The 12,260-nt window shown below is 37.4% G+C and overlaps 1 protein-coding gene across 1 annotated transcript; it reads left to right on the top strand.

Annotated features, from left to right (window-relative positions):
• Positions 1-9,949: 9,949 nt before the first annotated feature.
• On the top strand, positions 9,950-11,881 carry LOC133305920 (cytochrome P450 71AP13-like). The gene is made up of 2 exons (XM_061506178.1): positions 9,950-10,881; positions 10,999-11,881. The coding sequence occupies exons 1-2, from the start codon at positions 9,973-9,975 to the stop codon at positions 11,608-11,610; spliced, it is 1,521 nt and encodes a 506-aa protein (XP_061362162.1). The 5' UTR covers positions 9,950-9,972; the 3' UTR covers positions 11,611-11,881.
• Positions 11,882-12,260: the final 379 nt, after the last annotated feature.

Below are 12,260 nucleotides of genomic sequence, written 5' to 3'. Positions count from 1 at the left end.
TTTGGTCTTAAAAACCCACTTACAATCAACTCTCTTACAAGTTAAGGGAACAATAACACGAGGAACAACAACTTTACTAGAGATATAAGTTAAGGGAACTTGTAGTCTAACTTCTTGAATATTTACTTTACATGGTGTTTCACTTGCACTAACTTCGCCATCCTCAATGAACCTATCATTCCCACTAACGCGGAGGAGGCCTCGTTAATCTTTAGGAGCCATATTTCGTTCTTCTCATGCTTCTTACCTCTTTTCTTTTCAGCTCCTTGATGTTTGACATAATTGATGGAATGAATTCTCTGGTTCTTGAATCTGGTTTCCTCCTGGACTAGCATATTGTGCATTTCATGCACATTTCATTTATCTTTCATTGTATTATAGTTCATTTGGAACGGACTATACTCAGCCGATAATGAGTTCATTATAAACTGCACTAGAAAATTCTCACGCAAATCCATTCCTAATGTCTTAAGTCTTGCTGCAATGTTTGTCATTTCAACAATATGCTCATTCATAATATGTGAACCATTAAATTTCATGGTGGTCAACATACTCATAAGTGACCCAACAAGAGAATTGTCAGCAGTTTGAGAGCTCTTCCACAAATTTCATAATTTTTTTTCCCACTTTTAGTTTGTGGAAGAGATAACTTAATGTTGCCAGCAATACTCAATTGCATAAACATCAGAATAAACCTGTTAGATCTTTTTCAATTTTTAAAATAGACCTTTTCCTCCTCGATGCTTGTAGTAGTAATAACACTGGATGTTTTCTTCTCTAAGAGCCAAATTGAGATCCATTACCATAAGGTAAAATTAGATTTTCTCATTCCATTCAAAGAAGTTTAGTCCATTAAAAACTGCAACAGTTGAGAACATCGAATGTGTAGCAATAGGTATCGTAAGGAAAAATAATTTTAAAAACATTAATGTTTTGAGTTACACATTTCACATACCAACATGCTTCACAGATTCAAACGTACTTCATACAATGCATATTAATGTTCAGCTTTGGGTAATCCATTAATACACAATATTTAAACATAATGGTGCTAATAGAGATATCACATAATTTGGCAATGATGAATATTCCAACTATAAATATTTATCATCTTTGGTTGTCTAAATAAAACTAGAAGTGTATGAACAATACCAACATTCATGTTCAATTATTATAAAGACAAATAACCAACCTTGGGGTTTATCCTTAACTACCTTGTAATAACGAACTTCAATTCACCCACGACACAAACATAACTTTCATGGCATCAAGGTCATGAGTAATTGACAAATAACATCTTGTTTGGAATTAAAATAATTCATAAAGATTTGGTCACCTTGGTGACTAACAAATCCACTATACGTATTCCAAAACCCATACATTCTTGACAATTATGAGTATTCGTACAGTCAGTATTCATAACATCCAAAGAAGCATAAAAGTCACACAAATAATGTGAATATATATCATAAAGTTATCATTAGTTCAGTTGGCAAAATGCAACCTAGTCATATAGGTGGTCATGGGTTCATTCCCATCTTATGCAATTTTTAAATATCTTTGATTTCCAACAAAAGTTCAATAACAAAATTCTTAAATGACACAATCACAAGTCCAATCCACATTGATGCATTATGAACAACAACGTTGTCAGGATTTTCAAACCATACGTACTAATGAACAGTAACCATAAACAGTACATTGTCAAAAATTTCAAGCTATTAACATAAAAATTTCAATGGTCGAAAATTTCTAACTATGAGCAGTAACATGAACATGAACATGAACATTAATTTGAAGAGAAGATAAATTCCAGACACCAATAATTTATCCATAATGGAACCAATCTTTCTTGGATTAATTTCAAAACGCAACAATAATTCAGAAATCACACTAGGAAGAACATGAATTCCCAAACATAGGTTTTGATACCACATGTAAAACATAAATTTTGTGTTTTCTACTTTAGGGTTCATCATACAAGAACACAAATGGATCTTGAAAATTCATGTTTTCACATGCATAAGTTTGGAATTAGGAATACCAACCTTTCTCCATGATTCGTATAAACTTTGATTGGGTAAGATTCTTTAATCTTTAAAATCCCTTGATGATTTATCGATCTCCTAGCCCTTTCTTTCTTTAATGCCTTTTTTCTTGATGATAATAATGATGAAGCATAAAACTCTCATAAATGGGGATTGAAGATGTGTATTCTTTTATTTCAAGAAACCAATAATTATCACAAAAGAACAATTCTCCATTACCATTAGATAACTATTCTCAGGTGGTTATGACACCCTTTCCAAAACCAATCAAAATTATCATTTAGTCATTCATTAAATCATACATAATTACATATTTATCATTCAAACATGAGTTACATATGAGTCATATCTAACATAAATTGCCTGTAACTTTGATAACAGGTCATTTTTTTGTTCTAATTGTTAGGAACTTGGTTCCCTCAACTCGGCAAAGAAGCCTTTGCGAAAGTCAAACGTCGAGCTAAGAGCTTGGCTCTTCAATCAAAGGTCGACCTGTAACAACAGGTTGGCCAGCACAGCGAAAAAATAAAAATAAAAAAAACACAAAGGAGAGAGAGAGAGATAGAGAGAGCACAAACAGATTTTAACGTGGAAAAACCTTCCTCAATATGAAGAAGTAAAAACCCATGGGACCTAGTCCGGAATCAAACTTCCTCTATGAAAATAATGGGTTACAAAAAATCAAGCATCACCAACAATGGTAGTATAATCAAAAGTCACCTACAATGGTAGTAGTCAAACTTTCCTAGAGATGTTTCACTCAAACTCTCTTTAGAGGTCTCTCAAATGCAAAGCTCAAAGCTTTACTCACAAATCTCTCGAGTGTCACTCAAGAGTCTCTCAAATTATCTAATCTAGCCTCCACCCACAACTAATGAATATATAGAGGAGGTGGGTAGGTTCAAGAATCTAGGGTTTAGGGTTTTAGAAAATCCCTTAATGGGCTTGGGCTTAGCATTGAAGGAGGAAGCCCAACAAATCTCCCCTTCCGACTTCAATGCGTCGGCTTCAGCATCAACTCGGCTCCTTTACAACAGTCTTCAAATTTCCTTGCTGAATTTGGCTTCATCATCATGTTGGACCAATTTTGGTCAGTGTGCACTTTGACAAGTTCGAGCTTTCCATCTTCGACCACATCTCGGATCCAGTGATACCTCACATCAATGTGCTTAGTACGGGAGTGATAGGTCAAATTCTTCGCAAGATGAATTGTGCTTTGATTATCACATCCCAGCTAGTACTTATCTTGATCATGGTCGAGTTCAGAGAGAAACTTCTTCATCCACAACATTTCTTGGCTTGCCTCAGTCGCGGCTATGTAGTCAGCCTCGATTGTTGAAAGTGTCACACATTTTTGTAGTCTTGATTGCCAAGAGATAACTCATCCTACAAAAGTCATCATGTATCTCGTCGTCGACTTCCTCGAGTCGGAATCTCCCCCTAAATCAGCATCCGAGTATCCTTACAACTCAGCTTTGCCTTCTCCAAATCAGAGGCACAACTTTATTGTTCTTTTGAGACACTTGAAAATCCACTTCACTGCTTCCCAATGTTCTTTGCCGGGGTTTGATAGATACCGACTTACCATTCCAACAGCATACGCCAAGTCGGATCTCGTACAAACCATTGCATACATCAAGTTTCCGACATCGAATTGGTACGGGATATTCAACATCTCGTCTTTGTCTTCATCAGATCTCAGACATTGCTTCTGGTTCAGCTGTATGTGTCCGGCTAGGGAGGCCCACTGTTTTGGCTTTGTCCATGCTGAATCTCTTCAATATCTTCTCAATATACTTCTTTTGACTCAGTCACAGTAACTTCTTTTGTTTATCTCGGGTGATCTTGAATCCAAGAATCTGTTTTGCAAGGCCGAGGTCTTTCATTGCAAAGGACGAGTTCAATGCCTTCTTCAGGGCGGTTATCCTTTCTTTGTTCTGCCCCACAATAAGCATATCATCAACATATAACAACAAAATCAGAAAATCTCCAGTCTCATACCTCTTCACAAATACGAAGTGGTTGGCATCTGTCTTCTCAAACTTGTAATCAGTCATGAAAGATTCAAATTTCTTGTACCACTACCGAGGTGCTTGCTTCAAGCCATATAAACTTTTCTTCAACCGGTATACCAAGTCTTCTTGTTTTGGACCTCGATATTCATCAGGTTTTTCCATATATATCTCGTCTTCTAAATCACCGTGAAGAAATATCGTCTTCACGTCCATTTGTTCTACCTCGACGTCCATCGAAGCCGCCATGGCTAACACGGTTCAGATTGAGCTCATTTTCACCATAGGAGAAAAAATCTCCTCAAAGTCCACTCCCTTCTTCTAATTGCACCTTTTCACTACAATCCGAGCTTTGTATATCGACTTCTGGTCGTTCTCTTCATTCTTGATTTTGTAAACCCACTTGTTTTTCAGAGCTCTTCTTACTTCAGGCAGCGCGGTCAGCTTATAAGTTTGATTCTCGTGTAGAGACTTCATCTCGTCTTGCATTGCCTTTTCCCATTCTTCCTTCTCTGAGCTCGTTATTGCCTCATCATAACTCTGAGGCTCACCGTCTTCAGCAACAACGGTGTATTCATCAGATGGGTACCTTGTATAGGGTCTTCTTTCTCGAGTTCGATATCTCGGCTGTTCTTCAGCTTGAGAACCTGGTTCGTCATTCTCATCCCAGATCTCATCATCAACTCGGACCTCAGTATCTTGGTTTTCATCAGCTTGTTGCTGATCATCATTTTCTTCATTATTTTCTTCATTGGTTTCTCCTCCTGCTTCAGCTCGAACAGAAGAAACTAGTTCCTAACGTCGGGCAAAAATCTGGACTTTAGGCTTCTAAACGTCATAAATAGTCTTATCTTCATGAAATATCACATCTCGACTTCTCACTATCTTCTTACTAATTGGATCCCAAAGTCTAAATCCGAACTCATATCTCGGAAATCCGAGGTAGATGCACTATTTTGTCTTCGCATCGAGTTTCGCTCTTTCATCTTTAGGGATATACACAAAAGCTCGACATCGTAACACCTACAGGTGGTCATAGGTTGCTTTTCGACCTGTCCAGACTTCCTCTAGAATTTCTCCTTCTAGTGGTCGTGATGGTGAGAGGTTGATCAGGTCAATCGCAGTTCTGACAGCTTCTCCCCAGAATCTGGCATTGGATAACATGCTTTGTACCTTCTCTTTAATAGTTATGTTCATCTTTTCAGCAAGTCCATTCAGCTGAGGAGTCTTGGGAGACATATTCTCAAGTCGGATCCGACTGCTCTGCAGTAAGCATCAAATGGGCCGCAATACTCACCACCATTGTCAGATCGGACCACCTTCAATTTCTTGTCAGTCTCTCTTTCATCAACTGCATAGAATTCTTTGAATGATTGGAGTACTTGGTCTTTAGACTTCAACAAATATACCCATATTTTGCGGGAATGATCATCAATGAATGACACAAAGTACTGCGCTCTTCCAAGGATCTCTCCGACATGGAGCAGACACCAGTATAGACGAGGTCAAGAATATACCTGCATTTTCTGAGTTAATCCGGTTTCACGAAAGAAACCTGGTGCTGTTTTTCAGCTAGGTAGTGCGTGCAACTCTCCAAAGCTTGGCCTTTTAACCCGATCAATAATCATTTCTTGTTCAAAATTTAGAGCCCTTTCACGCTCATGTGGCCGAGGCATTTATGCCACAGCTCTAGGCTATGTCCATCTTGGACAGATTGACTTCTCCACCATTTATCTTTCCTTGCATCACATATAAGGGACCTTCCTTCTTACCTCGAGCCATGACTAAGTTTCCCTTGGTCAGCTTCCATCTACTTTCTCCAAAATAGTTCACTAACCCGACATCATCTAGCTTGCCAACCAAGATTAGGTTCAAACACATGTCAGGTACATGCCTCACATCCTTCAAAATAAGTCGGCACCCTACATCTGAGATCAGGTTCACATTGCCAACACCAACAATCTTGCTAGTCACCTGATTTCCCATCTTCACGACCCCGAAATCTCTACTTCTGTAAGCTGAAAAGAATACCTTATGTGGGGTGACATGGAAAGAGGCCCCATAATCAACAATCCAGGTGCAGTCGTCATAAGTGACGTTCAAATTTCTTCACCGAGTAAGAATATCTCGGCATCACCATTTGCAACCACATGTGGTTCTCTTTTCTTCTTTCTTCTAGGGAATAATCTGATCCTGCTTCACAGAGTTGTTCTGCTCGTCATTCTGCAGAGTCCTGCAGTCTGACTACTTATGCCATGGCTTCGCACAGAAAAAGCACTTCAACTTATATTTCGACTTTGACCAGCCTTTGGACTTTTCTCGTTTGTCACAATCTCGACCCTGACTCTTACTTCTACCCCGAAAATCGGATTTCCCTCTATTCTCAGCTACGTTGGCCTCAGACGTGCTGGAAACACCTCGTTATCTTCTCCTGGCTTATTCGTTTAAGATACTATCTATTACGACATCCATCTTTAATTTTTCTTCTTGAGCCGAATTACTCAAAGTCACCACCAGAGTATCCCAGCTTTCTGGCAGCGAGCTCAACAACAGCAAAGCCTGCATCTCGTTATCAATTTTCATCTCGGCTTTAGACAGCTGGTTAACAATACCTTTGTAGGTGTTGAGGTGTTCAATCATGCTTATGTTGTCCTTGTATTTGAGTTTCACAAGTCGGAGAACCAAATGTGCTTTGTTCCTGCGAATCTTCTTCTGAATCATGCTTTAGACAACTGATTAACAATACATTTGTAGGTGTTGAGTTGTTCAATCATGCTCATGTCGTCCTTGTATTCGAGTTTCACAAGTCGGAGAACCAGGTGTGCTTTGTTCCTGGGAGTCTTCTTCTGAATCATGGACTCCAGCTTCGTCCATAACTGGTACGCGTTCGTGAACTCAGACACGTGCTCAAAGAGGCTTTTTGTCAATATATTTCCTAATCGTGGCTACCGCCTTCCGACTCAGGATTTCCCACTCTTTATCAGTTTTGCCTTCAGGCTTCTCTTTAAGGATAATGAGCTCATATAATCTTTTTAGTAGAGATGATCTTCCATCATCAATCTCCAGTAAGTGAAGTTGCCGCTGTCAGTTTGAACATGTCTCCATCATGTGAGATTTCACTGGTCTCCCTCTCGTCTCCCTTAGAACCAGTCGAACCCGGGCTCTGATACCACCGTTGGAAACTCGGTTCCCTCAACTCAGCTAAGAAGCCTTTGCGGAAGTTAAACGTCGAGCTAGGGGCTCGACTCTTCAATTAGAAGTCGCCCTGTATCAACAGGTCGCCCAGCACAACGGAAAAACAAAAAAAAAACACAAAGAAGAGAGAGAGAGAACACAAGCAGATTTTAACGTGGAAAAACCTTCCTCAATATGAAAAAGTAAAAATCCAGAGAACCTATTCCAGAATCAAACTTCCACTATGAAAATAATGGAGTAAACACCATTTTTGGTCCTTGGCAATATCTACGAAATTCTTTTTAGTCCCTGACAATAAAAAAAGACCAAATTGGTCCCTAAAATTATGAAAAAGGGCCACATTAGTCCTTATGTCAACTCCTCCGTAACTAACGTGACCCTTTTTGCATACTGTTAGGGACCAATTTGGTCCTTTTTATTGCCAGGGACTAAAAAGTATTTCGTAGATATTGTCAGAGACCAAAAAGGGTGTTTACTCGAAAATAATGGGTTACAAAAGATTAAGCATCACCAACAATGGTGGTACATTCAAACCTCACCTACAATGGTGGTAGTCAAACTTTCCTAGAGCTGTTTCACTCAAACTCGTCTCTCAAATGCAAAGCTCAAAGCTTTACTTTCAAATCTCTCAAGTGTCACTCAAAAGTCTTTCAAATCATCTAACCTAGTCTCTATTCACAACTAATGAATATATAGAGGAATTGGAAAGGTTCAAAAATCTAGGATTTAAGATTTTAGGGTTTTAGACAATCTCTCAATGAGCTTGGGTTTAACATTGAAAGAGGAAGCGCAAGACTAATGGTCCCTCAAAATATAAAAATCGACCTGAAGGCGAGCTTGCACCGTTCGCCAACATCTTATCTTGCCGGAAAAAATATCCCCGGGATGGCAAGATCGAAGACAAAATAATATAGTGTCCCCATTCAAGTGGAACCCAGGTAGCTAAGGATGAGGCACTCGCGATTTTCTCAATAAGAGTCAAAAAAAGATAGCAACGACAACTATTTTTGAGTATCAAATCCCGAGCTTGATCCAAAAGAAATGGACACGTTATGGATTATGACACTGGACGGTGGTGAAGTGTCAGGGCCACACTGCCATTTACTGGAAGTCTTTGACGAAAAGATAGAAAACCACATAATTTTTGTTTTCATCCGGAATTATGCGGCCTGAAAGCATAACATTAGGAAAGAAGAAAACGCGGTAGGGGCGTTTGGTTGAGTAATTTTTTTTGGAATAGTAAGAAAATGTAATAGATAGAGAAATGATTGAAAAGATAGATAAAGTGAGATAGGTAGAAAAATGTTAAAAATGTTTGGTGGGGAAAAACTTTACTGGAAAAATTAGGTAACTTTATGAAATCAACAGTCTATTAAAAGCCAGATAACCGATTTTCCGAAAAATCTCACCTTCAAATTGAGTTTCTAAACAGTGCGAATATCTATGTTTCTCATAAATCCAAACAAATTGGATAGATGGATTTTTGGTGAAAATACGTTGAAACAAACATGGTTTTTCTAAAAGCCATACTTGAGAAACATAGATATCCACTGAAAAGCTCCCAACCAAACACCACCTTAAGTTTCTTTGCATGTTTAAGGGTTTATCGTTACCCATGTTTAGATAGTAAATGGAAAAAATGTTTATGCAGTTAATGCAAATAAGTTATCTGCATTTATTCTTAAAATGATATCGTTTTGGTATTGAAATATTAAAAAATTATAAATATAAAGACTATTATAACCCTGAAATAAATTAAAATTACAAAAACACCATGATTTCTGTCTCAAAACGACGTCGTATTGACTTACTGCAGATAAGTTATCTGCAGTAACTGCAGAAAAAGCGAACCCATAGTACATATATACCACATGATCGACTAGTACATGATTGTTTCAATTTAACCAATGATTTTGAATTTGAGTCTAATTTAAAACTTGGTAATAAATATATAATTTGGTTTTTTAAAAAAATATTATAACTTGGTAATGAATATATAATTTGGTTTTTAAAAAAATATTATTTGTGTGGTTTTTATTTAAAGTTTAAAATTTTTGAACTCATTAAGAAGTTAATAATTTTAAACGGGTGACTTTCTAATTCTGCCTGACTCGAGGCCATGGAGTAAAAGAATTTACAACTTCAACTATCAATTTATATTCACATAAAAGTTTTGAGTGACTAAATTACGTAAGTTTTAATAAATTATATAGACTTTAATGTTTATGCAATTCGCTCTCAAAATGACGTTATTTGAGTTGAAAAATTAAAAAATTATAATAAAAAAGACTATTATAACCTTTAAATAAATTATAATTACAAAAATACCTTGATTTTCGTCTTAAAACGACGTTTTAGATTTAATGTTAATAAGTTATCTATGTAAAAAAAGTGAACCCAGTCTATACAGGCTTTAATGTTTCTGCAATTCGCTCCTAAGATGATATCATTTGGGTTGAAAAATTATAATAAAAAAGACTATTATAACCTTTAAATAAATTATAATTACAAAAATACCTTGATTTCTGCCTTAAAATGACATTTTGGGTTTGATGTAGATAAATTATCTACGTATAAAAGCGAACCCAATTATATATTTATTTAATGCAAAGGAAAAGTAAAAAGAAAATTATTTTTATGTAATTTAAGTACTGGTAGATAAGAAGATTGCTTCATCTAATAGCACTCTGCAGAGTGCACTCCCCTCAGTTTATGAAATGGCTCTGCTCCAATGGCTGGAAGAAGGCTTTAGACCATTCTTGTTCTTTATATTCATTTTCATAGTTCTATTGATGAAATTTCTCTTTATAGACAAGTCAAGAAAGAGAAGATCCAATCTCCCTCCAAGTCCTCCTATGTTACCCATCATTGGCAACCTCCACCAGCTTGTCACCATGCCTCACCTGTCTCTGCAAGGCCTTGCAGATAAGTATGGACCCATAATTTATCTACAACTTGGTGAAATCCCAACGGTGGTTGTTTCATCAGCTAGACTAGCAAAGGAAGTGTTGAAAACCCATGATCTTGCACTTTCAAGCCGTCCACAACTCTTTTCAGCTAAATACCTCTTCTACAACTGCACAGACATTGTCTTCTCTCCTTATGGTGCTTACTGGAGGCATATCAGAAAAATTTGCATACTTGAGCTTCTAAGTGCCAAAAGGGTAGAGTCATATAGTTCTGTTAGAGAAGAAGAAGTTGCTCGTTTAGTTCATCAGGTTGTAGGGTCTTATCCAGGAACTATCAATTTGTCTAAGATGCTGGCACTGTATGCAAATGATGTTCTTTGTCGAGTAGCATTTGGAAGGGACTTCTCAGGAGGAGGAGACTATCAACGACATGGGTTCCAAATGATGCTTGATGAGTACCAGGAACTCCTTGGAGGATTCAGCGTTGGTGACTTCTTTCCTTCCTTGGAGTTTATACACAGCTTGACTGGCATGAAATCAAGACTCCAGGACACTTCTCAAAGATTTGATCAACTCTTTGATCAGATATTGAATGAACATATGGCTTCCAATAAAATAGAGGAGCATAAGGACCTCGTAGATGTTTTACTCGAGGTGCAGAAGAATGGCTCGGATGAGATGCCTCTCACCACTGATAATATCAAGGCAATCATCTTGGTTAGTGAAGCCTTAATAACCATTGTTGGTTTATTGGTTTATCTCTTATTATGTTGTAAAAGGATACAGCTTTCACTATGCTTAATTGATAAATGACAACCCTTTGTGTTTCTGCAGGACATGTTTGCTGCAGGAACTGATACAACCTTCATTACCCTTGATTGGGGAATGACAGAGCTGCTAATGAATCCCCAGGTTATGGAAAAGGCACAAAAGGAAGTGCGGAGCATCCTAGGAGAAAGAAGAGTTGTTACAGAAAGTGATCTGCATCAACTGCATTATATGAGAGCTGTTATTAAAGAGATATTTCGATTGCATCCTCCAGTTCCAGTATTAGTCCCAAGGGAATCCATGGAAGATGTTATCTTAGACGGGTATAAAATTCCAGCTAAGACAAGATTTTTTGTTAATGCTTGGGCAGTTGGTAGGAACCCAGAAAGTTGGGAACATCCTAATGCATTTAAACCAGAGAGATTTTTGGGAAGTGATATTGACTACAGAGGACAGGATTTTGAGCTAATACCATTCGGGGCAGGTAGAAGAGGTTGTCCAGCAATTACATTTGCCATTGCAGTTCTTGAGCTTGCTCTAGCTCAACTCCTCCACAGTTTCGATTGGGAGCTTCCTCCTGGTATTACAGCCAAAGACTTGGACCTCACTGAAGTTTTTGGCATCTCAATGCACAGGAGAGAAAATCTTCATGTTGTTGCTAAACCGCACTTTCAATGAAGACTCATGATGCATCAAGTATAAAGGGCATATGAATTGTACTCAGTTAGTAGATAGCTATTAGTTAATGTTAAGCAGTTAGTTAGCTATTGCCTACATACAAGTAAGAAGACCAAATGAGTCATTAATGAATTGTATGATTTGGATGAACTTGGTTCATTTGGAAGTTTTCTCTTCTTAACTCAAAAGGAGGAGAATTGTGATTCTATCAACTCTGCTATCCTTGAGTTGCTTCATGATCAAATTCTTACTTGAAATCCAAATTTTTGGAGGAGGCTCTTAAAAACATATTTTAACAGAAATCATTTTCATAAGAATGCTACGCCTTCAATATACGCTGTCTTAAAGTGTTTCCAAATTTTTTTACTAGGAGCTGAGAAGCATCTGCAATTCACCATCGAATTATAACTTTTGTAGTACTGATAAACCAAAACCACTGCGAATTTTCAAAGATCTTGCTTCGAGCAAATATAATTCGATAAATCTTCTTTTCTCAACTTGATTTTACAAATTTTGGAAGGCAATTAAAATCACTAAACTGAAATGTAAGATTACATCTTGTGATGATTAATCTTCACTATTACTTAATGTTGACCTCTGTTACACAATATCTTCTCCTTTTAAGAATTAATGATCAACCTAAGACAACA

This window comes from Gastrolobium bilobum, unplaced genomic scaffold (assembly GCF_033153095.1).
Source record: "Gastrolobium bilobum isolate Gb01-03AN ecotype WA unplaced genomic scaffold, APGP_CSIRO_Gbil_v1 utg22961, whole genome shotgun sequence".
In the NCBI taxonomy this organism is placed as follows: Eukaryota; Viridiplantae; Streptophyta; class Magnoliopsida; order Fabales; family Fabaceae; genus Gastrolobium; species Gastrolobium bilobum.
Note: the sequence above shows the minus strand (reverse complement) of the source record. Positions and strands in the feature narration are given on the sequence as shown.

Bases quoted from the DNA above. Each gene is read 5' to 3' on its own strand.
- LOC133305920 (XM_061506178.1), top strand. From the start codon at position 9,973: ATGGCTCTGCTCCAATGGCTGGAAGAAGGCTTTAGACCATTCTTGTTC. The intron at 10,882-10,998 runs GTTAGTGAAGCC...GTGTTTCTGCAG, and splicing joins ATATCAAGGCAATCATCTTG to GACATGTTTGCTGCAGGAAC.